Source organism: Petaurus breviceps, unplaced genomic scaffold (assembly GCF_028583685.1).
Source record: "Petaurus breviceps papuanus isolate PSGF00001 unplaced genomic scaffold, PetGlider_PUasm1.0 84, whole genome shotgun sequence".
In the NCBI taxonomy this organism is placed as follows: Eukaryota; Metazoa; Chordata; class Mammalia; order Diprotodontia; family Petauridae; genus Petaurus; species Petaurus breviceps.
The window spans coordinates 13665649-13692574 of record NW_027186645.1 but is presented as its reverse complement, the minus strand read 5'-3'; the positions used below and the strand labels follow the sequence as shown (position 1 = coordinate 13692574).

Genomic DNA, 26926 nt, shown 5'->3' with positions numbered 1-26926 from the left:
CTCTCTCACACACACACACACACACACACACACACACACACACACACTCATACAAACATATATACATACTTTTTTTATCTTTTTTACTTACCAATGCTTGATTTTGGACAGGGGGAGCCCATTCATAGGTAACTGTGTTGATGGAGACATTCTTTTTGGCAGGCACAGGATTGGTCAAGATCATAACATTGCGTTTATACATGGGAATCCCATCTGTTTTCAGCTTTGCAATCAAGGTTGTATATTTGGTATCTTCAAAAAGTTTTCCCACTTTTCGATCTTCCTCATTGCTCATGAAAACATCGTGTTCCTCTTGGCCACACTTGCAATTGCGGCATATTTTCCTATAATTTGGGAGGAAAGCAGACAATGTTAAGTATTCTATTTACCTAGTGTGGGAGAACCCTGTTTTTGTTTCTAACAAAAATATATACACACTCACAATGGAAGCAAAAAAGAACACACTGTATAATTCATTTAATGGCAATCTCCTCATGAATTATGTTCTGAATAATATGTCCTTCTCCTCCCCCTATTCCTAAGCCAAATACCCTAGCCAAAACTATTCCTTTCTCTATTTTCAGGTTAACACTCTGCTGCCACCATGTAAGGGCAAAAAGGGAGAGTTGTCTTCCAAATACCAAGTCCTGCATTCTCACAGTTTTTCCCTACTTCTTCCTCCAATGGTGCTCCTCTTCCTATACTTATTATGGTCCCTTAGGCTTCAGCTCAAAGACACAAATAAACTTTACAATAAGGCCATTCTGCATATAAATTGCATTCAGCTAAAGTCAGTGGCCTTAATACTTCCAAATCCAAAACCCCTTAACCCCTTGAAAGATCCATGTGACTGGCTACAATCTAGAGGTCATAGTCCTCTTATAGCAAGGATCCTCAAAGCTCCTCTTCCAGCATCACATTTCCCAACTTGACTAAAGAAGTCCTTCATTGAAGTTCCTTTTACTGAAATATCCCTTCTGTGAAAATAGCCATTTGTCAATACATCCATAAACTACTACTACTACTACTGGAAAAAGGGAGGACTACATACTTGTTGGGGGGGGGGAGTTCAGATAGAGAAGACAAAGAACAATCTGAAATGAGTCAACAAAATACTTATAGAATATGAGAGTTGAAAAGGACCAGTGAGGCCATCTAGTGCAACCCCTACCGAAAAGGAATCCCTATTATACCAAGTGGTCATTCAGTCTCTGCTTGAAGACCTCCAAGAAGCAGAAACCTATTCTGTCTCAAAGTAGCCCATATTTCACTTTTTTAAAAAATTTTATTTTTTTTTAAGTAATTGGGGTTAAGTAACTTGCTCAAGGTTACACGACCAGGTGTTTCTGGGTGTGGTGCTAAGTATCAGAGCCCGGATTCAATCCCAGGTCATCCCAACTCTAGGGCCGGTGCTCTTACTCACTGTGCTACCTGGCTGCCCCTAGCCCATTTCATTTTTGAACAGCTCTAATTATTTTCAACTTTATCAAACTTATATTGATTTTTATTTTTTATTATAAATATTATTATTTATATCAAACTTATATTGATGTTTCTGGAACTTCCAATTATTCCTTCCCCCTGAGGCCAAAATATTAAGAACAAATCCTCCTCCCCATGGTAGTCCTTTAAATGTTTGAATTCAACTATGTGCCCTCAGCATCTTTCTCAGACTAAGTATAAGCATATCTAGTTCTTTGAGCAGATATGACATCCTCAATGCTTTTTTACACCATACTGGTTGCCTTCTTCTGAATATCTTCCCATTCAACAGTGTTCTTAAAAGGTGGCACCCAGAACAGATCACCATGCTCCAGATATGAATAAAGAGAGTAGAGAACAGTGGTTCTACCTAGTGGTTCTCTACAGAGAAGTATGAGCTTTAGGACATGGAAAGACGGAAAATGTTAACATACTGTCAAAGATGGACCATCATTTATCCCAGCCAAGTAAATAGGCTCAGAAATTACTCCACAGAAGCAGAATCTGGGACTCAGTAGCTATGGAAAATGAGTTACAAAATCAAAAGATCAAGTGATCTGAAGAAAAACACTTAACCAACTACCACTCCAACCACACTCGCGTCTATAAACATTTAAAATTTTGCAAAGCACTTTACATGCTCTCATTCATAGGTATGCACAGTGGACTGTGTGCTCTATGCATCCCCAAGATACAATTTCAGTCTCACAATAACATTATGAGGTATGCATATTAATATTACCCCACTGTACAGAAGTGAAGGGGAAGCTTTAAAGAGAACTGTCATCAGTCATCATGTCGAATGGGCTGGTTATGCTGCTACATTTAGTGGTGAAGAGTCTATGTTTCATCTAAGGGAGGAGAGAAAAAGCAAGGCGAGACCACTGACTTGGAAATACAAACAGGTCAAAGGTCATTAAAAGCCTAGATAGGGTCAAACAGTGCTAACTAATCTTTTTCTCTAGCTTTATTTACTTAAGAAACTTGTCTTTTTTTTCTGAGCTTATTTCCCTAGTAAGGCTTTTTAAATATTTACTATATCTCATTAAAAGAAGGTCTTCCTGGTCCAATAAGTACAAGAGAAATGAAAGTTCTCTTGGATCCTTGGTGAAAAATAGTGACAGCAAAGAGTAAAAGGAAAATATCTTTGAATTTCTTCATAGTCTCTCCTTTAAAATGAAAATATTAAGATTCTATGTTTTTTTTAAAAATCACACCAACATATCCAAAATGGAACTCATCTTTCCTCCTAAAACTGCTCCTCCTCCAAACTTCCCTATTTCTGCTAGAGAAACTACCATGTAGGTTTGCAACCTCACACATCTTTGACCCATTCCACTCCATACTGTATATACGATGAATTGCTAATTCTTGTTGATTGTACCTCTACACATCTCTTGCATTCATCATTCTCTTTCCACTCATGACCATTACTTTAGATTTAGGTCTATACTGCTTCCCATCTGGTTTACTATAAGTTCCTAATTTGTTTCCTCTACTTCCAGTTTTTCCCCTTCATCCTCCACAGAGCTGGTAAAATAATCTTCCTAAACCAAAAATATGACTGTGTTCCTCCCCTACTCATAAATCTTCAGTGGCTCCCTATTCCCTCTAGGATAAAATACCAAATTAAGACTGAAAACTCTAGAAATAATTTATTCCCAATCTCTAGATTATATATAAAGAAACTGACTGCTGAAGAGCATTTTAGTGACCCGTCCAAAGGTCACAGAGATAGCAAGCAGCAGAGCAAAGCTTTGAATGAAGGCACTCTGGTTCCAAATTTAGTACTTTTTCTAATTACATGTGAATGTGTGTGGAAAGGAAGAGGGGAAAACCAGGAGAGAAAAATGGATGACCACTTCCTGAAGAGGTGAGGAAGGGAGCAAGAGATCCATCTGAGAATGAGTCATCAACCTGGGCAAGTCTCTTGGCTAGGCATACATAATGTAAATTTGTTTGACTTACAGTTCAGCAAGTGACAATTAACATTAGCTGTAGGAGTTGTACAAAGAGATTTATTAGTGCTTTATCATGGTTTTGTTGGGGGTTTTTTGCTCAACCCACACCTATTAAGTGAGGAGAGACAAAGCATAAATAGGAAAGAGCACGAGAGAAGGAGTCATGGGATCACAAATGTAGAGGCAGAAAGGTACTAGAGAAAACATCTAGTCCAACCCCCTCATCTTCTGTCTCTACAACATGCCCCCTTCTTTCCTCTGACATTGCAGGACCTTATCACCCCACACCTAGATTATTCTCACAGCCGCTTCTGCCACAAGTCTCCCCCCCTCCCATCCAATTCAAACGCCTTTCAGACACCAAAGTGATTCTCTTAAAGCACCAATCTGACTCTATCACCCTTATACTCAATAAACTCTGGTGGTTTCCTTATCACTTCCAGGATGAAAAAGAAAATCCTATGTCTAGAATTCAAAGTCCTAGTCTGCTCCTACCTTTCCAGGTGTCTTATACCTCACTCCCCTCACCAGGTACTTTTTGTATATACCATGTGTCCAGTGACCCTGGATCATTGGCTGTCACAAGAATAAGATGCTCCATCTCTCCGCTCCGGGCATTTTCTCTGGCTGTCCCCTTACCTGGAATGTTCACTCTCCTCTTCTCTGTCTCCTGGCTGTCTTTAAGTCCCAACTAAAATCCCAGGTTCTATCGGAATCCTTTTTCAATCCCTCTCAATTTGTGTGCATTCCCTTGGTTAATTATTTTCTTTTTTATCCTGTACATAAATTGTTTATACATATCTATTACTTGTTTCCCTCTTTCAAGTGTTAACTCCTTGAAGGCAGGGACTATTTTTTGCCTCTTTTTGCATACTCAGTGTTTAGCAGAGTACCTGGCATATGTTGTTGTGTTCAGTCCTTTTCAGTCATATCTGACTCTTCATGACCCCATTTGGGGTTTTCTTGGTAAAGGTACTAGAATGATTTACCATTTCCTTCTCTGGGCCATTTTACAGATGAGGAAACTGAGGCAAACAGGGTTAAATGACTTGCCCAGCATCACACAGCCAGTACGTGTCTGAGGCCAGATTTGAACTCAGGAAGAAGAGTGTTCCTGACTCCAGAAGCAGCACTCTTATCTACTTCTCCACCTCCCTATATGCTCACACCTGACACATAGTAGGTACTTATTAAGCATTTACTGAATGATTAAGGAAGAAAATAGGGCAGTTAAATATATATATATATATATGTATGCATGCCTTGCTTTAAGGTAACATTCTATGCAAAACTGCAAATCTCTAAAATGAAGATCTGGAGGGCTAGTAGGAAACTAGAAACAGAAGACGTGGAGGTAAACCACTGGATGTCTCTGGGGTTTTCTTTTATGTAAGAGGAGAGTTAAACCCAAGGTCGTACAAGAACTAAGTGTCAGAGGTGGGATTTGAACCACCCAACTGTGATGCTGCCTCCCTCCTATGTGAAGCAGAGCCAATAATATCACCTGTCTGGGCCTCAGTTTCCTCACCTATAAAATCCAAGTGTCCTCAGTGGGTCCCTTCTCTAAGTCTATAGATGGAATGCACTATGTCTAAAGAACAACAATGTGAAAAGTCTGGAAAGAGATTGGAACTAGCCTTTAAAACCCGAGTTCTCAACCTTTTTTGTGTCATGGACCCTTTGGCAATCTGGTAAAATTGCTGGATAAGCCCATTCTCGGAAAAAGAATTTGAGGAAATGCTCAATTTCAGTGAAAGGTTAGTGAATATAAAGATGCATTTTTCCCACCCAAATTCATGGATCCCCTGAAATCTGTCCAAGGTCTCCAGGTTAAAAACCCCTGCTTTAAAGGGCTTTAAAATGTCAAAAAGAAGAATCTGCATTTTATCCTAGAAGCAACTGGGAAACCACTGAAGCTTTCTCAACAGAGTGATTTGGTCAGACCTCACACCTGTAGGAATGTCAATTGGGTAACTAAAGATTTCAAATTTAGCTTGGGGTCACTGATACAGATGTGATTGCTTTAGTTAACGTTCTAGAAATGCTGCTATTTTTAAGTGTGTATGTAAAAATCTCATTTTAGAAATCTACACAAATTATTTTATGTAGCTCCATAATAATGCAGCACTTTACAGAAAGAGAATGACTACAGCCTTTGACAATTTCTTATGAATCTCATGAGAGACAACCTTATGATCTTAACTTGGGCAAGAATGATTAGTCCTCTTTTACATAAAGGAAAACCCCAGAGAGGTCCAGTGCCTTACCTCCTCGTCTTCTGATTCTGGTTTCCCACAAGCCCTCCAGCTTTTTATTTGAGAGCTTTGCATTTCTGCATAGAGTGTTGCCTTAAAGCAAGGCATATATATTGAAACAGTTATTTCAGACCTTCAGGGCCCCAGGGAGAGTACAAACTACTTTTATTATCCACACAACTCTGGTTTGAATTCTGTACTTTGCCATTAGCTTCCAAACAGTCAGCACATGCCAGTTTGGCTCTCAAAGATTTCTTGCTCATGGCTGTTATCTTACACTCCCATCTAGTGGAAAAAACAGCAAGTTATCTTTCTGAAGTTTCTATTCATTTCATCCTGTCTTTTGCAAATGCTTAGGAAGGGATTTTTGATACTGTTTAAATACGTTATTGCCAGACCTAATTGAAGACTCTTTCTCTGAAGAGATGTAAAAAAAAAAATTTAATATGTAATATTTTGTCAAAGAGACTTCTATCTAAAAGTAGACCTTGCCAACAAAGGTGCTGCCCAAAGGAGGTCCTACATCTAGGTGTCACTATTCTGTCCACTGGTCAAGGTCATCCTTAGAGAAGCACACAGAGATAACTAACTGTGTGGCTAGTCCTAAGAGCCAAGATTAATTACAGTGAGTATCAAAGTAGAAATGAAACCACAAAAATGCACGTGGGGGAAAAAATGCACCTGGAACCAAAAGGAATATGGGAGGGAAGAAAGCAAGAGGACAGTTCACTCGGGGTCTAGAAGGTTTAGGGTCTGATTGTATGCACAGGTCTATGTTTCACCCTCTACCTTTCTGACTTTCTAAAAAGCCATAGCTGTCAGAACATCACATAATCACCAAGAGCCATCTCCATTTCTGCCCTTAGTCAGTAACATATGGCATCCAGCCCATGGAACATCCTCCTGTAATCTCCTTTACAATGGGCTCTGTGGCCTAGCGCCCCCTGCCCTGAGCCAGGTCATGGGGTGATCATCCACTCGGAAGCTGCCACTAAGATTTACATCATCATAAGAACAAGCAACATGGCAGCAATACTGTCCAGTGGTTGACTTGTAGCAAACCATGACTACTAACTACCAAAGGCGTCTGGGTTCCACTTCCAGCAACAGCTCCTGTGGAAATGCTGAGTGGCCTGGGCAAGTGATCCTCCCCACCATCTTGGTCTTCCCAAATCAGACCTACGCCACCGGTGGGCAAGCTTCTTCTTCAGCAAGTTGAGCCATCCATTCATGACAACGGTATTGGAATCCCCAGAGCGCTCAGGAACTTTCCAGGCTGCTCAAGGCACCTGTGACCTGGCTCGGGAGGCCGTGAGAAAGCAGCACCGCAGCAAACCCAGCAAGGCCAGCACTGGGCCCTCTGCATGAGCACCAGCACCCTCCTTGCTGCTCCCCCACTTTTGATGAGTGCTGGGCATCAGGGCCTATTTCCCCCTTGCCCCTTCCCTCTCCCACCCATTCCTTTAGAATAGATAGGCAGCTTAAATGTGGAAGTAGCTATGAGGCACTGTGTGGTTTGTTTGTTTTTTTTTAAGGAAAACAAAAGCAGAACACCAAAAAACAAGTAAAAGAAACCACACTGCTATTGTTTGTTTTTTCACTATCTGAATCACCTATGTGCTTTTCAGAGGCCTCAGTCACTTCTTTACATTGTACTCAACTGAAACTAATAAACTTTGAGCAGCCTTTAAAAAAAACCCAAACATATGGCATCCATTCACCACGCCTCAGGAAAAGGCTCTGTTACTTAAAATGCATCATCAAGGATATACAAATGGATCTCTAGGTTCTGCCAACAGGCACACTTTCCTCTCTAACCCCGTGAAAGAGAAAGCAGCATAGCCTTGGCTGAGTGGGCACTATGATTCTGAGTTGGACTTGTAATAGATCTTTTCACATTCTGGGTAAAATGGAGAGCAGCCACTGCATGCAGTGCTCTGGTAGTAGGTAGAAGGTTAACTACAAACAGAACCAGGCTCTTAAGATTGGATGGATGAGTGGAATTAATCCTTTTTTAGCACTAATTTTATACTTCAAGTAATAGAAGGGCAAAGTCTAGCTCTTAAACCTGAGATACAAAGGCTTTTATTTTAGATTTTAACCTTTTCAAATTCACAATGAAACGCTTTACATTTGAGAAATGATGTTGCAAGCTGGCCTTGGGGGGCGAAGTAGAAGGAGGACCTCCCTGCTGCTCCTGCTTCCACCTTTCCCAATCTATGCAGTCTAGGGTGGATGTCCTGGGGTATATGTCCAGCTTGCCAGAGCATGTGGAGGCCTCAGAGAGGGCACCCATCTAATACCTCCGGCAACGGAGAAAACCCCATTGTTTGGGTTGAAAGGTCCCCTGTCTGGTGGCAGAGTACTACTGTGGCAAAAAGCCCAGGGGTCAAGTGACTGAGGGGTGCAATGACCAGGCAAAGGAAACAAAGCAGAAAGAATATTCCAACATTACACTCCTATTTGGGGGACAAAAAGGAGCAAAGCATGGAACAGGAGGAAAACAGTGAAGTCAGAACTCCTGCACCAAAAGCTTCAAAGGAAAATACCAGCTGGTTACAGGCCATAGAGCACCTTAAGAAGCAGATAAGAGAAGTGGAAGAAAAATTGGGAAGACAAATGAGAACAATGCAAGAAAATTATGAAATGAGAGTCAACAGCCTGACTGAGGAAAATAATACCTTAAAAAACAGACTGACATAAATGGCAAAAGAGGCTCAAAAAGGCAATGAGGAGAATGCCTTAAAAAGCCCAATTTGCCAGATGGAAAAAAAATCTCAAAAGCTCAATGAGGAGAATCATTGCTTCAGAATTAGATTGGAGCAAATGGAAGCTAATGACTTTGTGAGAAATCAAGATGCTACTAAACAGATCGAAACAAATAAAAGAATAGAAGGCAATGTGAAATATCTCATGGGAAAAGCCACTGACCTGGAAAACAGATCCAGGAGAGATAATTTAAAAATTATTGGACTACCTGAAAGCCATGACCAAAGTAAGAACCTAGAAATCATCCTCCCGGAAGGGAGCTGAGGACAAAATAGAGGTTGAAAGAATCCACCAATCACCTCCTGAAAAAGATCCCAAAAAGAAAACTCCTAGGAATATTATAGCCAGGTTCCAGAATTCCCAGATTAAGGAGAGAATGTTATACAAGCAGCCAGGAAGAAACAATTTGAATGTTGTGGAAACACAATCAGGATAACCCAGGATCTGGCAGCTTCTACACTGAGGGATCGAAGAGCTTGGAATATGATATTCAGGAGGTCAAAGGAGCTGGGATTAAAACCAAGAATCACCTACCCAGCAAAACTGAGTATCATGTTTCAGGGGAAAATATGGTCATTCAGTGGAATAGAGGACTTGCAAACATTCTTGCTGAAAAAAACAGAATTGAATAGAAAATTTGACATTCAGATACAAGAAGCAAGAGAAGCATGAGAAGGGAAACAGGGAAAAGAAATCATAAGGAACTTATCGAAGTTGAACTATTAACATTCCTACATGGAAAAAACAATAATTGTAACTTATGAAACTTTTCTCAGTAGTTGAAGGGAATAGAAATATATAGATGTCTATATATGAGGGTATATGGGCATATGAATACATATGTGAATGTGTGTATATATGTTTACAGGTATTCATAGATAGAGGGCACAGGACCAATTTAACAGGAAGGGATGATACTTAAAAGGTGAAATTGAGAGGTGAGAGAGGAATATAATGAGAGGAGATGGGGAGAAACAGATTGGGGTAAACTATCTCATACAGAAGAGGCAAGGGAAAATGGTTACAATGGAGGGGAAGAATAGGAAGGCAAAAGGGAATGGGTCAACCTTATTCCCATTGAATTTGGCTTGAAGAGGGAATGAAATACACACTAAATAGGGTATCTCACCCTCCAGAAGAGTAGGGGGGGAAGGGGATGAGAGGGGGGGATGACGGAAGGGAGGGCAGGCTGGGGGGGAGGGAAGTTGGAAGCACCCACGTTTGAAAAGGGACGAGATCAAAGTAGAGAGTAGAACAAGTGGGAGGTGGGATAGGAGGGAAGGAAATATAGACGATCTTTTACAATATATCTACTATGTTATTGTTTGGCGTTAGCCACATGTATACAACCTATACTGAACTGCATATCTTCCCAGTAAGGGTGGGTGACAAGGAAGGAAGGGAATGAATCTGGAATTGAAAGTTTTAAAATCAAATACTAATATATATACTATTATTAATACTATTTTACATGTAATTGGTAAATAAGATATACAGGCATTGGGGCATAGAGATCCGCTGGAAAAGTTGAAAGGGGTATGGGAGAAAATATGGGAGAGAGCAGATTGAAGGAGGGGATATCCTGTGGGACTGCTAGTTTGGGGCAGTTGGTAGGGAAAAAATGGGTAGAAAATTTGTAACTCAAAATCTGGCAGAAATGAATGATGTAAATCAGAAGTTAATAAACCATTTGAAAAAAAAAAAGAAAGCTGGCCTTAAAGTCAGAAGGATGAGGTCAAGCCCTGCCTCTGACACTTACTTGCCAGGTGACCCCGGCCAAGTCACAGGTAAGGAATCTCTTCCAACAACATAAAAGACTTGGGAAACTGCAAATAAAAAAGTATCTATGTTTTATTGTATTTTAATTTATTCTATTAAACATTTCCCAATTACATTTTCATCAGGTTCAGGCAGGAAAGGAGTTTTGCAGCTAGGATTAAGGTACCTTTGCTCTAGTCTTCCATAGGGAATTCAGAGAGGGAATTTCTTCAGCCAGGAATTCTCTCTTCACCAGTGAAATCATAGGTCTTGTCCCTATCTAGTTGTTATTTCTATCTTTATACCTGAAAATATTTTTTGAGATCTTTAAAAAAAAATCATTTGGAAGACAACCAATGACTGAATAAATCCCAACACTCCATGCATAACCTGCACTGGCTACTCTTTCTTCCTTTCATTATCTCAATCCCTTGTGAGTGAGCCGGCTCAACATTACTCATTATATTCTTGAGAGCCTTGCTTCCTTTGTCCTCGTGTTGCTAACACTCTGCCAACCTCAACAATCAGTTGCTCCCACCATCCATCTTCTCTACTCAAATATTATGAATTGACCTACAAGTCTCCCAACCACACTCCTGGGTCCACTATAAATTCTTGCTATTTAATCTCAATTAAGTCTTCTCTGTATCAAAGCAATCTTTTTTATTCTTCTGAACTTATTTTCCATCATTTCACTCTGTTCTTTCTTGCTTAATCTTTCTTAAATCTGCCCATAAATCTCAACTGAGGATCTCACCACCTTATACTTAATGATAAATTTCAGGTCATTTCCTGTGAGCTCTCTTTTCCTATCCTTATCCCACTCTGACATCATCACTCAGCCTTCCCTTCTTAAATATAGACTCTGGTGAAGAGATGGTTCTTCTGAACAAGGCTAACCTTCTGCATGTACCTTAGATTCAATCCCTCCTATATTCTCCAGCAGATGAGTTTGCCTCCCTTTTCTTTCCTTAATGTTCTCTACTTCCTCTAGCTATTGGTTCCTTCCTTTTTATTTATGGAATATGCCCAAGTCTCCCCCATCTTTTTTTTTTTTTTTGCTTTTTGGAAGGCAATTGGGGTTAAGTGACTTGCTCAAGGTCACACGGCTAGTTTTTGTGTTAAGTGTCTGAAGCCGCATTTGAACTCAAGTCCTCCTGACTCCAGGGCTGGTGCTCTATTCACTGCGCCACCTAGCTGCCCCTAGTCTCCCCCATCCTTAAAAAAAAAAAAAAAAAAAAAAAAACCTCACTAGATTCTACTACCCAGATAGTTATCAGCCTATATCTTTTCTCCCTTTCTCAATCTAACTCCCTGAAAAAGTTGTCTACACTTGATGCCTCTACTTCTCTTTTCAATCTCTTTGAAAGTCTTTTAAAAATCTGGCTTCTAACCTGTCTTACATTTAAATCCTTTATAACTTGGCCTCATCCTATCTTTCTAGCCTTTTTACACAATAGTAATCCCCTTCATACATAACAATTACACTCTTTTCATAACAAACTCACTCTCCTTCCCAACTTCATGACCGTGGCGGCTATCTTCCATGCCTAGGATGGTCTCCCTGACTTCCTTCAAGACTTAGCACCAGTTTCGCCTTCTGAATGAGGCCGTTCCTGGTCCCCTGGTGCCTTCCCGTCCAAAGACAGATACTATCTATCTTACCTATCTTTCCATTTACCTAGCCATATGGAAAACACATACTAACATATGTAAATATTCTCCCTCTTTGTAATATATTAAAGTATAAATGTATGTATACCTATATTATATGGAGTTTCCCTCTTTGTAATATAAGCTCTATTTTTGAATCCCCAGTATATAGCACATAACTTAATAAATGTTTGCTTGTTTTATTGATCTGTGGCAGTTAAGTAAGAAGTACTGTAACAAAATACATAAAATCCAGTGTTAATGACTATTATCTTTATAGAATAATATATAAAATGTTCAAAATCAGAGGGTGATAAAGCACTATTCAGCAGCAGCAGAGGCACTTAATACATAAATAACAGCTAGGTGGAGCAGTGCTCTGATAGAGGGCAAGGCCTGCAGTTAGGAAGACCTGAGTTCAAATCCAGCCTAGCACAACTTTTGCTAGTTATGTGACCCTGGGCAAGTCACTTAACCCTGTTTGCCTCAATTTCCTCATCTGTAAAAAGAGCTGGAGAAGTAAATGGAAAACTACTCCAGTATCTTTACCAAGAAATCCCCAACTGAAGTCATAAAGAGAGAGAGACAGGATTGAACAGCAACAAATAACACTTTAAAGTTTGACTTTACAAACAAATCATCCCATTTGATCCTCACAACAATCTTGTGATGTATGTGTTATTATTATCCCCATTTCACAGATGGGGAAACTGAGAAACTGAGAGGTTCAGTGCCTATTCAGGGTCACAAAGCTAGTGTCTGAGGTAACAGTGGAACTCAAGACTTCCTGACTCAAAGTCCAACACTGTATCACCTGGTTGTAATTCCTACCCTTCTGTTTTACAGTCAGTATAAAAAAGACAACTATTGCAACAGCTTTTTCTGAGACAAGTAAATGGAACTTCAGTTCGGAGAAAAGAGATCCTTGAAATGCTGCCAACAGTAACAGTGGTTTCAAGGCCTGACCAAGACATGGTCACAAACTATAATTTTAGATAGTTAGGAGACGGTCTTTGGTAACAAATATGTACATATATGGATAGAAACCTTTGTTACTGCTACTGAATCTGACAGAAGAAGCACATGCATTAATCCGTTTTTGGATGAGGAGATTTTGTCTGCTCGAAACCAGTTTTGAACAGAAGCATATTTTATATCCAAACTTTTCTCCTAATAATTTGGAGTTGTTTTTACTTTTCTATTAATAATCCCAAGAACTTCACCTTAACTATAGCTGATATGAGGTGACCATACTTGGACATTTGTAAGAATACATAACCTTAGACCTCTTTACTTTACTGTTTATTTTGTAAGTGCTCAGCACTCAATAAATTATCTGTTGGTTGGCTGATATCCATCGGAGGCCCCCAACTTTCAGGAACCTTCTTTTCAATTCTCCAGATCAGCTTCTTGGATAGGATATAGTATTGGTAAAGAGAAAAGAAGCAATGGAGTTTCTTAATTATAAGTGGTAGCCATGGAGGTGACAACAATAGTAAAATATACAATAAAACTAAGCACTTGACTCATTGGCCATTCAAACAGTCCTACGAAGTTGTTGATATGGATGATATTTTCATCCCCATTTTATAGATGAGGAAACTGAGACTCAGAGACTTAAATTACTTGCTCATTAACACACAACTTGTGAGCCTCAGAGTCATCAGCCTCTGCTCTCTCCAGATCTGGTGTTCCTCCCATCACACAGCACATAGTTTCCTAAAAACCAACTGGTTTTTACTTCCCCAAAGTCTTCAACTCATTAGAAGGTAGGATGAGAAGCAAGGAAGAAGGAAGCCAGTGAAGTAAGGGTGGGGTTACCTCTTCCAGCTGCTGTCCTTTCTCCAGTGGTTATTCTGGCAAATTTCACAGAGGAGGCCTAACAGTGGCAACCAGCTTGGAAATCTACCCAGTTAAGTCCTGCAAATCTATCCACAGATCCCAACCCTGGGAAGATCAAATGAGAGAGCCAAAGTAAAAATGGCAGAAGTCTGGAATAATGAAATAACATAGGCAATCAGGAAACCTACAATCGAGTCTTGGCTCTTGGATCTTGAGTAAATGACTTTGCCTCATCTATAAAATGAGGAAATTAAACTAGACCATCTCTAAGTGATTTTTCTGTCTCTACAATTTTATGATCTGATGATTCATCTTTTAGTTGTTTCCTCTATTTATCATGCTCTTGATTTGAGAGGAAAGAAAAGGGGTGCCAATACCTGGGTACCCTCCAGGTTTGCCACACCACAATGCCTTGACTTTTCTCAATGATGTCAAATTTTCCTTCTAAGGTGAATTTGGTTTTCAGAAACAGATCATCTGCATTAAATTTGAGAAATGTAATGAGCTGGGTTTCTTTTTAACTTTTTAATTGAACTTAAGATGACTAAGACCCAAATAATGACAGCTTCTTGATAGCATGATTAATAAACTGGCTAAAAGGGCAAGGTGTCTAAAGAGGAAGCCGATCTATTTAAAGGAATGGTTGCATTTTGGGGGAATATGTAAGTAGCCACCCAGAGTAGCATTTCTAAAGTACAACTCACTAGGTTTTATAAGTTCTGGTAGACACTGTTCAATCAGTTTCACTAGCTTCTTATTAAACTTTGTAGTTTCCTGCCTGTGGGCAGCAGGGCTATGTTCCTCATCTATTAGAGTGCAGCCCCTCAGTGAAAGTAGGGTCAAAACCACCACTCAGTATCACATGATAGTTGTAATACATGCATTATTAACCACATCTGGGGAATAGTACTACTCTAAATACATTTCCTGCTGGTTGACTGAAATCACAAGTGCCCAATGCCCTTTGAGCTTGTATGTACCATTTCTGTGACCAACTAAGGATGTTGTCTTCTCTCTAATATTTTTTGTATAAAAGTTATTGACTACATTTAAGTGTTAAGGGATATTGAGTAAAAGGTGACATCTAAGGGGTCAGAGTGGTGGCTCTGAGTTTCAACTTTACCAAAAGAACAAAAGCAAAAAACAAAAACAAACAAAAACCACCTTGGATATCCAGGTGGATAGTAGAAAAGTAGGTAACAAAAAATGCTAGTAAGTTCTTCGCAAACTGAGGGACTCAAACAGATCTCTTAGAGGTGGAATAAGAGGTCAAAGTTTAGCCTGAGCAGAGGATAACTATTAAGAGAAATGAGTCACCACCACTACCATCAACATTTACAAAATGCTTGAGGGCATTCCCTCCTTTGAGACTCATGAAACACATGTGTGTTAAATATTACAGGTGTTGTTATCCCAATTTTGCAGATGAGGAAACAGAGGCTTAGGGAGGTTATGTGACTTGCCCAAGTCCACAGCAACTTAATGTCAAAGGAAAATTTAAATGGCTTTCTGATTCCAACTCCTCAACTTTTAGCAGAAAGGTTTGTACCATCTTATGCCATACACCACAATATCCTACAAATCTAAAGGTAGAAGATCATATCATTTTTAGAAAGAAGAAAGGAAAATGGTACTTTTACAATCAATGGTTGGGAAAGAATTCTTAATCAAGCAAGACATAACACTGATGGAAAAAGACAAAATAAACAATTTGTATTACTTAAAATTAAAGTTTCTTGCACAAAATCCCTGTGACTAGTTATAAAAAGGGAAATAATTACATCATAATAGAGCTGGTAGGGACCTCAGAGTTCCTTTAGTTCACCCTCCTAATTTTGCAACTAAGAAAAAGGCCTCAAAATGTTAAGTGACTTGTCTAAGATCACATAGGTAGTTAACCTGAGAAGAATTTGAATTCATATCCTCTTATCCCAGAAGCCAGTACTCTCTCCTGTCAGTGCTGCCCTGGTCAACTGTGAGGGCACAATCAACTTTGCAACTAATATCTCTGAAAAAAGGTCTTCAACAGTTACAGAGAACTGACACAAATATATAGGATTATGAGCCATTTCACTGCATGTAAATGATCAAAGCATGTGTTTTTATCATTAGATATGCTAATACTGTATACCTGTTTGAAGGCTCTAAATTACTTATGAGGAAATAAAAATTAAAACAACTTGGATATTTTTACATCATACCCATTAAAATTATCAAAGATGAGAAAGAACAGGTAATATACCCAATATTGGAGAATTCGATGAAAATGGTCATATCAATATGTGCTTCGCTTATATAGCACTTATAGCGCTTTTCTCAATCAATAAACATTTATTAAGCATCTACTGTATACAAAATACTGTACTTAGTGCAAAAAGAGATAAAAGTCAGTCTCTGCTCTCAGGGAACTTACAATCTAATAGAGTAGAAAATATGCAAAGAAATATATACAAAGTGAGCTATATATAAGACAGATAGATAATAACTGAGAGAGGGAAGGGACTACAATTAAGAGGGGTTAGCGAAGGCTTCCTGTATAAAAAAGGATTTTAGTTGGAACTTAAATGAAGTCGGAGAGGGAAGGAAGCTGAGGAGGGAGAGCATTCCAGATCAGGGACAGCCAGAGAGCATGGCCAGAGCGGAGAGATGGAGTGGATCTTTGGAACAGCCAAAAGGTCAATGTTACTGGGTTAAAGGATGTGTGTCAGGGAGTAAGGTGTAAGAAGAATGGAAAGGGAGGAGGGGGCTGGGTTATGAAGGGCTTTGAGTACCAGAGTATTCAATATGTGCTCCTGGAAGCAATAGGAAAACCACTGGAGTTTGAGTAGGGGAATGATAAGATTAGACTTGCCCTTTAGGAAAATTACTTCCCTGACGAGGAAGCTGAGGTAGACAGAGGTTAAGTGACTTGCTCAGAGTCACACAACTACCGTAGTAAGTGTCTGAGGCCTGATTTGAACTCAGGTCTTCTTGATTCCAGGCCCAGCACACTATCCATTATGCCACTTGGCTGCCTCAATCTAAACAGCTGCTCTGAAAAACAATTTAAGATTATATAGGAAAAATCACTAAACTGTTTTTATACCCTTTGAACTACTGAGTTCCAACACTGCTAAGTTCATAGGGGCCATTGTTCCTTTGTGGTCAGGGAAAATTCAACTTGTATTTAGGATTAAAAGTCGCTTGCAAATAGAAAAGAAAAATAGACTTCCCTATACACTCGAAGAAAGAAGGACTTGGGCTGGGAACCGGCTGTCTGGCTGCCTGGACAGAGCTACTAAAAGGAAGCGATCTCTACGTAAGAATCACTGAAGCAAGACAAAGCTGAGTTATGTGTTTCTTCTGGGTGCATGTAGTTCATGCTTTTACACCCAGGTGATTTTGCTGAACTCCAGATAAATGAGTTGGTAGTGACATTTTTTTTATTCACAAGGTGGGGAATGGGGAGAGTACAGAGGCAGGGAAAGGCTACATCTGGGAGGCTGTCACCACAAGAAAGAGCCCCAAGTTTCATCTCTAGTCCTGGAAGTAAAGTCAAGAAGATAAGTGACACATTTTGTGATAGCCCAAGCTATAAAGGCCAGAAGGAAGAGAGAAACTTGTCTCTGACTCACATCAGAAGGAAGATAGATGGATTCTCGTTTCAAATGACCTTGGGAAAACCATGATACATACGAGGGCTTGTCTAAGGCTCGTTGTCTTTTATGGTTTTTAATAAATTCTGAGGTTACATCTGGGTGAAATCATTAGTCTTTGTATAGTAGAATGGAAATGAACAATCCTTTTTACATATCAAAGATCTGCCATTGTTGAGCTCTGAAAAATCATAACTATGTCAGGGAAGATTTAAATTAAATTAGTAATTCCATTTGAGATTAGCCAGAGTTTGTGAAGCTGGTAGGAGAAGGAGGAAGGAAAATAAGCCCAAAGTATTTTCAGCTTAGGTCTTTGAAGTCTCTTATCAATTCTATTGGCAAGTCAATGTAAAACTAATTCAACTACCCTTTTTTGTTATGATTATCAATCATATACATATTTTATATAAAGATATATACATATTAAGCATATGCACATGTGTGTGTCTTATGAAAATCCCAACTCTGCCCTATCTAGATAGCTAAGCAAGGTAAAACATACAAGTTCATATAATACTAAAAAAGTATTAATAAAATTACAAAGGCCTCATGTATTAAGTATATTATATCTGACATAAATTCGATATCTAAACCCAAGTTCTGTGTCCAAGTCCAAATCATCCATCTCTTCAGAGTAGCAAAGACAGTTTAAAATTCTCATTTTTATGAGAAAAATTAGACTGTAAGAACATGTAACAGGAAAAAAAAAAAGTACATTGACGCAGAATTAAACCACTAAAACAGAAATCTCAACCTTTTCTTTCCAGGAGAAGATGACATTTTTTTCACAGGCTTTTCTCACTTAGTCTGGGGCAGAGATGGAGAAATTCTATAACCTACCAAAAAGGCTAAGAATCCCAGGACTGGGAAATGACAAGTACATTCAGGCCCAGTAGAGGGCAGTGTAGCCTCTCACAAAGCAGGCAAAATCATCTCACAGATCGTTCCATTAACGTGTTGCGAAGTACTCCCAATATCCAACTTTATATTTACAGATTTTATCTTTCCAAAGCATCCTAGAAACATAAGGAAGTACAAACATAAACACTGGAGATGAAAATGTGTATCTCATAGCTAGCTACTAAAAAATATTTGGAATGCTATGATGCTTCTCAAATAATATTCATGCTGTAAACAGAATATTCAAGCATTCTGATAATACTCTTTTCCCTCAAACAGTATATAATACCCTCTTTTTCCCTCAACAGTACTCTGAGACACAGATATCAGACATGAGGCTGTCCAAATGCAACCCAAATCAGATTAAAATGTAACTAGAAATATTTAACAAATAAACAAAAATATAATAGAACATAGATAATATTGCATTTTAAAACTAAGTCAATGTGTGGCCTGGAGGGATCCTTTAGTGGAGAGTTTGGTGGCCTCTTTCCATTCCTGAGCTCCTGCTAAGAAGCCTTTAAATTTGAGAAGCACTGTGCTCTTATAAAATTGTGTTTTGTTTTTTTATAATAACCAACTAAGATGTTGTCTAAGAATGTCAGATGACCATACATGGCTGAGAAGAGCTCCCCAGGAAAATCTATACGCCATTCTTTGATGAATCTAGCCATTATAGAAAGGAATGCGATTCATGCCAGCATACTGCATAATAAAGTTTTCTAACGTTTCAAAAGGTTGCTGTAATGTTTCATATTTTTTCCTTTGCAGTTAAATTTACTGCTAAAAAAAAACTTTCAACGGCCTGAAACAACATTCACCAATCCCAACTATTATAAATCTGGTTGCTTTCCACCCCTCATGAAATATGTAGTGTTACAATTTTATTTTTCAAAATGACCTACTTAGCATCATTAATAGTATTCGTGAAAATACTCAGGGGCAAAACAAGATCAATTGCAATGTTTTATATTTTATTTCATTGAGGAGAGTGAGGCTTACCTGTCCTGAGCACCTTCTCCTTTATTCTAAGAATCAAAGCCCCAACCCATGCCATTTCCCATTCTCTCCCCCTTGATAGTCTTCCTTTCCCTCTCCTACTGGAGTTTGCACGTTTGATTATTCCCCCTGGCTTGTTCATTTTCACTGTCTTATCTACTAGCTCCTTTCCTGCTGCCTACAAACAGTCCCAGCTCTCTGAAATTCTTAAAAACAAAACAAAAGCCCTTCCATTGACCCTGCCAACCCTCCCATTCTGACCCTTTCATAACTCAAGTTTTGCTGCCTGTACTAGCAGGTTTTACTTCCTCACTACCCTTATCTCCAAAACTTCTCTAAGATATGTATCATTTGCTAAATCCAGTGACCTTTTCTCAGCCTTTATAGTTTGTGACCTCTCTGCATGCTGCCTACAATACACCCAGGTGAGGCCCAAACCAAATTAAAATTTAATTGGCAATACTTATATATTTAAAACATAATTGAGAAAAATGTTAACAAAATACATTAAAATATAACAAAATTCTGCTTTCTCCAACTTCTCTCCAGCTCTTTCCTCTCAGTTTCTTTTGCTAAATCATCAAACATCTTCCATTTCCTAACTAAAGATTAATCTCCAAAGCTCAAATCTGGACCTTCTTCAATTCTTTCTTTCAACACCCTCTCATCTTATTAGCTTAAACATGTTCAATGACCATTTCTACGCAGATGATTCTCTTATCTAAGCCCAGTCTTTCTCTTCATTAAATGCTCCTTCCTCAACTTCCTGTTGGGCATCTTTAACTGGATGTGCCATGGGCATTTTATAGTTTCCAACCCTCCGGGATGGACCCCTAACCCTTAAAACCTCCCTAGTTTCTGGTGAAGAAACCACCATCCTTCCAGTCATCCAGGTTAACAGTCCTAGAAATACGCTTTACTCTTCCTTTTCCCACCCCCCATATCCAATCAGATGCTAAGTCTTATCACAATTCTACTTCTACCACATCTATGATATTTATCACTTTCTCTCTAATCACACAGCCACCGCTCCAGCTCAGTCCTTCATTATCTCTCCTAGACTAATGTCTAAATTTGTCTCTCTGCTTCCAGGCTCAGGACTCCTATAATCTAATCTCGATACAATTATTGAGATAATCTTTCTGAAGCATCATAGTTAAACGTTTAATTATGTCACTCCCTTGGCTCAAAAATCTTCATTGATTCCCACTTCTTTCTATGATAAAAATACAAAACACACACACACACACACACATATAAGGCTATTTATAATTTGGTTTCTACGAATCTTTCGCAACTTATTTCACATTACTGCCCTTTTTATACACACACACACACACACACACACACACACACACACACACACACACTACATGCCAGCCCAACTATCCTACCCATTCTCCAAACTTAGCCTTCCATCTCCATCCCCGCCATTGCTTATACACAAGCTATTCTCTCTCCATGCCTGGAACACACTCCTCTCCTTACCCCTTTCTCCTGGAATCCTTAGCTTCTTTCAAACTTCAGCTCAGGTGTTAAATCTTATGAGAAGTCCTTCCAGATCATTCTCGATGTTCATGATCTCTTATCTGTCCAGTTACTCAGGCTAAGTTCATCTGAGGCCGCCACTCCCTCAGCTCTTCCCTTCTCATCCTGCCACGTACCCAGCCAGCTGCCAAATCATGTTGACTCTACATCATCTGTAGACCTAGAAAGCCACCATTCTAGTGTGAGCCATTTTTACCTGCAGCCAAACTGCCACAATAGCCTCCTAATTGGTCTCCCTATGTCCACTCTCTGCTTTCCACACAGCTGCCAAAATAATTTTTCTAAAGCATAGGTCTGCCCATGCCACTGTCCCGTTCTAGAAACTTTAGTGGCTCACTACTGCTTTCAATAGAAATGTACAAACTCCCTCGTATGGCATTTAAACCTTTTATAAACTGGTTTCACGTTACCTCTCCAGACTCCCTTCCTATCACACTGTCTACATTCCAGACAAACCTGGCATTCTAAGAGCTCTAGCCTCTATGCCTTTAGAAAGACTGTCCATCATGTCCAGAAAGTTCTCCCTCCACACTGCAGCTTTGTTCCTCTCAGATTAGCTGTCAGCTTTTACACGAGACCTTTCCTAATCACCCCTAGTTCCAGTACTCTTTCTCCTCTTCCCTTCCATCAAAATTATTTTTGTTTTCTTTGTATATCTTTACTGGGTACAAGTTTCACTACCTTGCCTCCTCCAATAAAATAAAAGCCTTTTGAAAGCCGAAGCGATCTGTGATCTCAGTGTCTAACCCTACATAGGGCACATCACAGGTACTCATCCAATACAATAATCACTAATTGACTTACCTTTATAAAAAGCTTTACAGTTTACAAAGTATTCTCCTCATAACCTTTCAGTCAGGTAACATAATTATTATCATTCCCATTTTACAGATGGGAAAACTGTGTGGTACGCTCATAGTCACACAGCAAATAACTGTCAGAACTGGAATTTTGAACTCAGGTCTCCTGACACTCAATCCATCATTTTTTCAATTACATGCCATAGGAACAATGTGATTGCAAGAATTAAAGTGATATTGTCGATCAATTGGTCTGCTTCTCATACTATCAGTCAAATAAGGTTACAATTGGATTTCTCCACATTTTTATTTTATTATAACAAGTTGATGCTACTGAAGAAAAGATGTTAGTTGGGGCACTGTGGTGTGGAATATGCCTAAAATACTGAAATAAAGATGTAATCCCAACAGATTAACAAAATAAAGTCATTTGCTACTCCAAAAATATCAGATCCCACTTTTTAGAGCTAAAGGCAATTGAAAAGGAAAATGAACAAATCAAGTCCTTTAAAACATGGTTTTGTGGGCCAATTAGCTCATTACAACATAATGACAGAGGGAAAGGAGAACTTCATATTTTATTCACATCTCAAAATAAAGAATGATAGATCTGCATTAGCAATCATGCCAGAAAACTTGGCACTCTCTCACTGTATAAAAAAGCTAAGGAATTATTGCCATGGAGAAGAACTTTCCAATGTAGCACTTAGTTTTTTAAAAGCATTACCTCCAGAAGTGTAGCTCGAATCCTTCACATTTATCCTTGCATTTTAAGCAGGGGGCACCAAATCCTTGCTCGTGGCCTAAGCCCATCTGTTCAAGAGAAAACAAGATGATGTAACTTTAATGCAAGAGTTTAAAATTAAATTTAAAAAAATTCAGCTACCACTAATTTTCCATTTATAGCTTATAAAAAGTATTTTTTTGTGGGGAGGGTGGAAGAGAGGAGAATACCACACCATTTAAACAGTAACAGCACCTTGGTGGGTGATGTTATCTAAGTCATAGTGGAAAGTAAGTTATCTGAGTAATACTCATTTTGTTTAATTTAGAACCAACTATTTGATTTAATAAAATTTGACAATTAAGAATTTATTAAAATAATTAAATTTGATAATTTAGAACATAAAAAAGAAGCTAAAATAAGACCTGACAAGCAACCAATTAACAAAATCGGAATATTGCAATTATCTTAAAGTGCTATAAAAATGTTGTGTGTGTATATGTTTATATTTATATATTATATGTGTACATATATACATTGGATACACATATACACACACAAACAGTATACAGAAAGAACTGGTAGAAAATGCTACAAAAGACAGAAAGGTTTAACATGTACCAAAATATTTGTGACAATACGTTTTTTGCTCTATGTTTGGGAAATGACGGAACTGTGCTATGTAAGTACATAGAAGTTACACTCTATAAGTTCCTGTAGCCTATGAGCCGCTTGCAGCACACCAAAGGATTTCAGGCAGCCCGTGAAAAACATCCTCTGCATTTTTCATGGGCACCCCAAAATCCTTTAGGGGGGGCATAGGTTGTGCAGGCCTGCTCTACAGCAAGCAATTCAGAGTAACCAGATTTGCAAACTAACAGGGTAATCAGAACAAGAAGAAAAATATATAGCAACATTATAGTAATACAAATAAAAAAAAAATCAAAAGGAGGTGAGGCTGAGTAATCATAATAGCCAATCTTCCACAAGAAGATAATGCAACACTCCCTCCTCTTCTCAGAAGCAAGAGACTATTACGGTAAAATGTTGAATACATAGTTAGATAGGGTCATTGTAACTTGTTTTTGCACAACTGTTCTGAGTTTTTTTTTATTACAACAGAAGATTTAAATCAGGGATGAGGACGAGGTGGAGCTATGCAGAAATGACAGACATAAAAATAAAACTAATATTTTTTTAAAGCAAGATTATAAAGTCCCTTGATTATCAGTGAGGGGTCAGCTTGATCATTCTCTGTCTTCTGCTACATGAAATAAGAAGTTATTTAAGTTCTAACCTGGAAAATAGGAAGTTCCAGCAGCGGCTGATTGGAGACAAAGAATTTAAGAAACAAACCCGGGCTGTTGTTTTTTTAAAGTGTACCTAAACTAAAATATTTCAGAAGAAACATGAAATATGAACTGTGGGAAAAGGAGACTCGGGAAAGTTCAAACTGATATATCATTTCAAGATGAAAACGATAATGGTGATGATGATGATTGATGATGACAGAGAAAAGCATTTTAGTTCAACTTAAAGAATAATACTTTTTATAGCAGAAGTATAAAACTATATATCCTGAACTGGATTAAAGTGTAATTGGGAAAAAAATTACAAAATAGAAATATAATAGAATGTAACATATGGTGTTAATATGAAGTCTTCCAACTCCATATGAGTGCACCAGGGATTCACGCATCCAGCCTAGCAGCCCCTTTCACTGTATGAGTTGGACACCGCTGCTTTTAGAGCTCCCAGAAACTTATCCAGTGAAAGGAGCTAAACAACCAGAATCTAGTGAATGTTAGAAACTTGTTATACTTAACCAGAGAGACGAGAAAGAAAGGAGGCAAACCAGCTCTAAATTCCAGGACCCTGGCTGATCAGCAGCCACAGCACTCTGGATTCGAAATCTCTCCGCAATTTCTGACACACCAGTGACAGCACTTGAAACAGCTCTTTAAACCAGAAACTTTTCAACTGGGGCCTGGCCTGCATCACTGCAGTGTTGTTCCTATCAATGTGTACTCAATACCATGGGGTAACAATCACTGAAAGATCAATCTCTGATAAAAGGCAAGTATTAGGGTAATCATTAAATGATTTAAAGTTCTTGCCTTTTCTCAAACAAAAGTTACTACATTCATTTACAGCAAATCCTGTATGTACCTATATGTGTGTGTGCATGTATACACACATATATATGCATACATATATATACGTTGTGTACATACATTTATGTGTATATCTGCATATAGGTATATGTTTATGTGTGTATGTATATATGTGTGTATATGTGTGCATATATATGTATACTTCTGATTAACATTTGTATATGGGTTTTATTAGACTATGTTTTATGATAAAACTAACCTAATCAAAAAATAATCTGTATTTAATGATTCAAAAGGCTATCTCTTAGTGACTCTGACATGTAACAGTGAGGACCTTCCATGATCATTATATAGAGAGTACAAGGGAAAAAATAACTGATTATTTGGGCTTTCTAACTGGCAAGAATGTGAGTAAAAGGATCCAGACAGTTCTTGCTTTATGTAAGTGGAGTTTTCAACAGACCTTATGTAAGGTAAATTTGCCCAGGCCAGGGGGAAAGGAAGGAAGCAGGAAGGGGACCACATCCCTGGGGGGGGGGGGGGGCGGGAGGTGGGTTTTGCGAGCGCGTGGGGGAGCAGGGGGAGGGGAGGTTAGGACATGGTTCAAGGACTTGTTGGGGCTGGGGACAGAGAATCGAAAGCAGCAAAAGGAACATGCTGGAGGCCCAGATGGACAGAGTGGGGTTGGCACTGGAGATAGGTAGCAAGCCAAACCCCTGATCCAGTTGTATTGAGGGGTCTCTCCACCTGTATATTCTTTTGCTTTTATCTGGAAGGTTGTTTTTTTTCCTAGTTTTTTTTGGGGGGAAGGGAGTACAATGCCTTAGAGACAGGACCAGAGGAGCAGGAAAAACAAGAGAAAGAACAATACTGGTGTTCTTTGGAATATTTTCTTTCAGAAGTGAATTTCCGTAAAGCAAGAACTGTCTTTAATATATTGCATTGCAGGTTCCATTATGGTATGAACAGCCTATTTGTAAAGGCTGTATTCTTCATTTCTATTCCCTCTTTTTTTTTTTTTTTTTTTCTTTTTTGAGGGCAATTGGGGTAAAGTAACTTCCCCAGGGTTACACAGATTTTTTTGTGTGTGTGTGTGTGTGTGTGTGTGTGTGTGTGTGTGTGTGTGTGTGTGGGTGGGTGTTAAGTGTCTGAGGCTGGAACCGAACTCAGGTCCTCCCGACTCCAACTCTGGGGTCAGCACTTTACTCACTGCGACACCTAGCTGCCCCACCTCCTTTCTTAAAAAAGTGAAAATGCTATTGGGGTAGAAGACCTGAAGTCAAATCTAGCCTCAGACAAATCTGTGGCCCAGGACAAGGCACTTAACTTTGGTTTTCTCATCTGTAAAATGAGGATAATAATACCACCTACCTCCCCAGGATTGTTGTGAGGATCAAAGGAGACAATTGTAAAGTGCTTGGTACAGTGCCTGACTAGCATGCACACATGCACACAGATACACACACACACACACAAATGTTAGATAAATGTGCTATATTAATGTTAGCTATTATTATTTTAGAGTATTTAGGCTTTTCTCACATTGGCTTTAATAACATTCTCTTATGTGGGGCTCAGCTGAGAGAAGGTAAGGGAGATACTTTACTAAGGTTTGACTAAATTGCTCTACTTAGATAACATCTGGAAGGAAATCTTTTGTCCCTGAATTATGAATGGCCTTTTCCAAGTTAAAGCCATTTTAGTCTGACCCTCAAATCTGAGCGCCTAGGGGCTTATACCAGGTAACTCAAACCCCTGTGACATGGGTGAGACTGAGTAACTGATCTCATACCTACCTCTCTCTTTCCCTTTCTCTTTCTGGATTTGGATTGGTCACTCACCCATTATTATTACGAGAACCTTTTCTTTTGGAAGAGGACAATATCATTGATTCTTAGAGTAGGCATTAATAACTACTGGTATGACTTTTCTTTGTAAATTACTTTTTAAAGTCATTTTAGAAGAATGGTAAATGTCCTTTTTTTTCTTTTCACTTGTCATTAACTTTTGACCTTCCTAAAAATAGGGCAAGAGTAGAAAGCTTCACTACAAAAGCAGAAGCTTCACTGTCTTTGCAGTCAGAATTTCTGATCGACCTCAGCAGCCAAGAATTTACAATTTCAAATATGAATCAAAACATGGAATCATCTTCTTTTTTCCTAAACAGAAGCCTTAGTTCATCCTATCCTCAAGACAAAGGGCTAAAGGATAGACAGGGACTGAAACTGTGATTTCATAGGTATAGTTAACTCCCAGATGAGTAAACTCCTTTCTTCCAACCTCACCACCTCTACTTAGTCTAAGAGAGCTGCCAGCAACACAGAGGCTGAATGATTTGCCCAGGATTAATCAGTCAGTTTATGTCAGTAGCAGGGCTTGAACCCAGATCTTCCTAGCTGTCTACTATGCCACAATGACTCTCCAACAACTAAAGATAAATATTATGGTACTACCTCTTGGGTTCCAATTTTCTGTCTTTTTTATTA

At 38.9% G+C, this 26926-nt stretch overlaps 1 protein-coding gene across 1 annotated transcript in view; it reads right to left on the bottom strand.

Annotated features, from left to right (window-relative positions):
- Positions 1-26926, bottom strand: part of TES (testin LIM domain protein) — an 89237-nt gene that overhangs the window by 16826 nt on the left and 45485 nt on the right. Inside the window, exons 2-3 of the mRNA XM_069107074.1 lie at positions 22330-22415; positions 92-344 (exon numbers count right to left, since the gene is read on the bottom strand). Coding sequence (XP_068963175.1) covers positions 92-344; positions 22330-22415 — 339 coding nt within the window. The remainder of the gene's footprint in view (positions 1-91; positions 345-22329; positions 22416-26926) is intronic.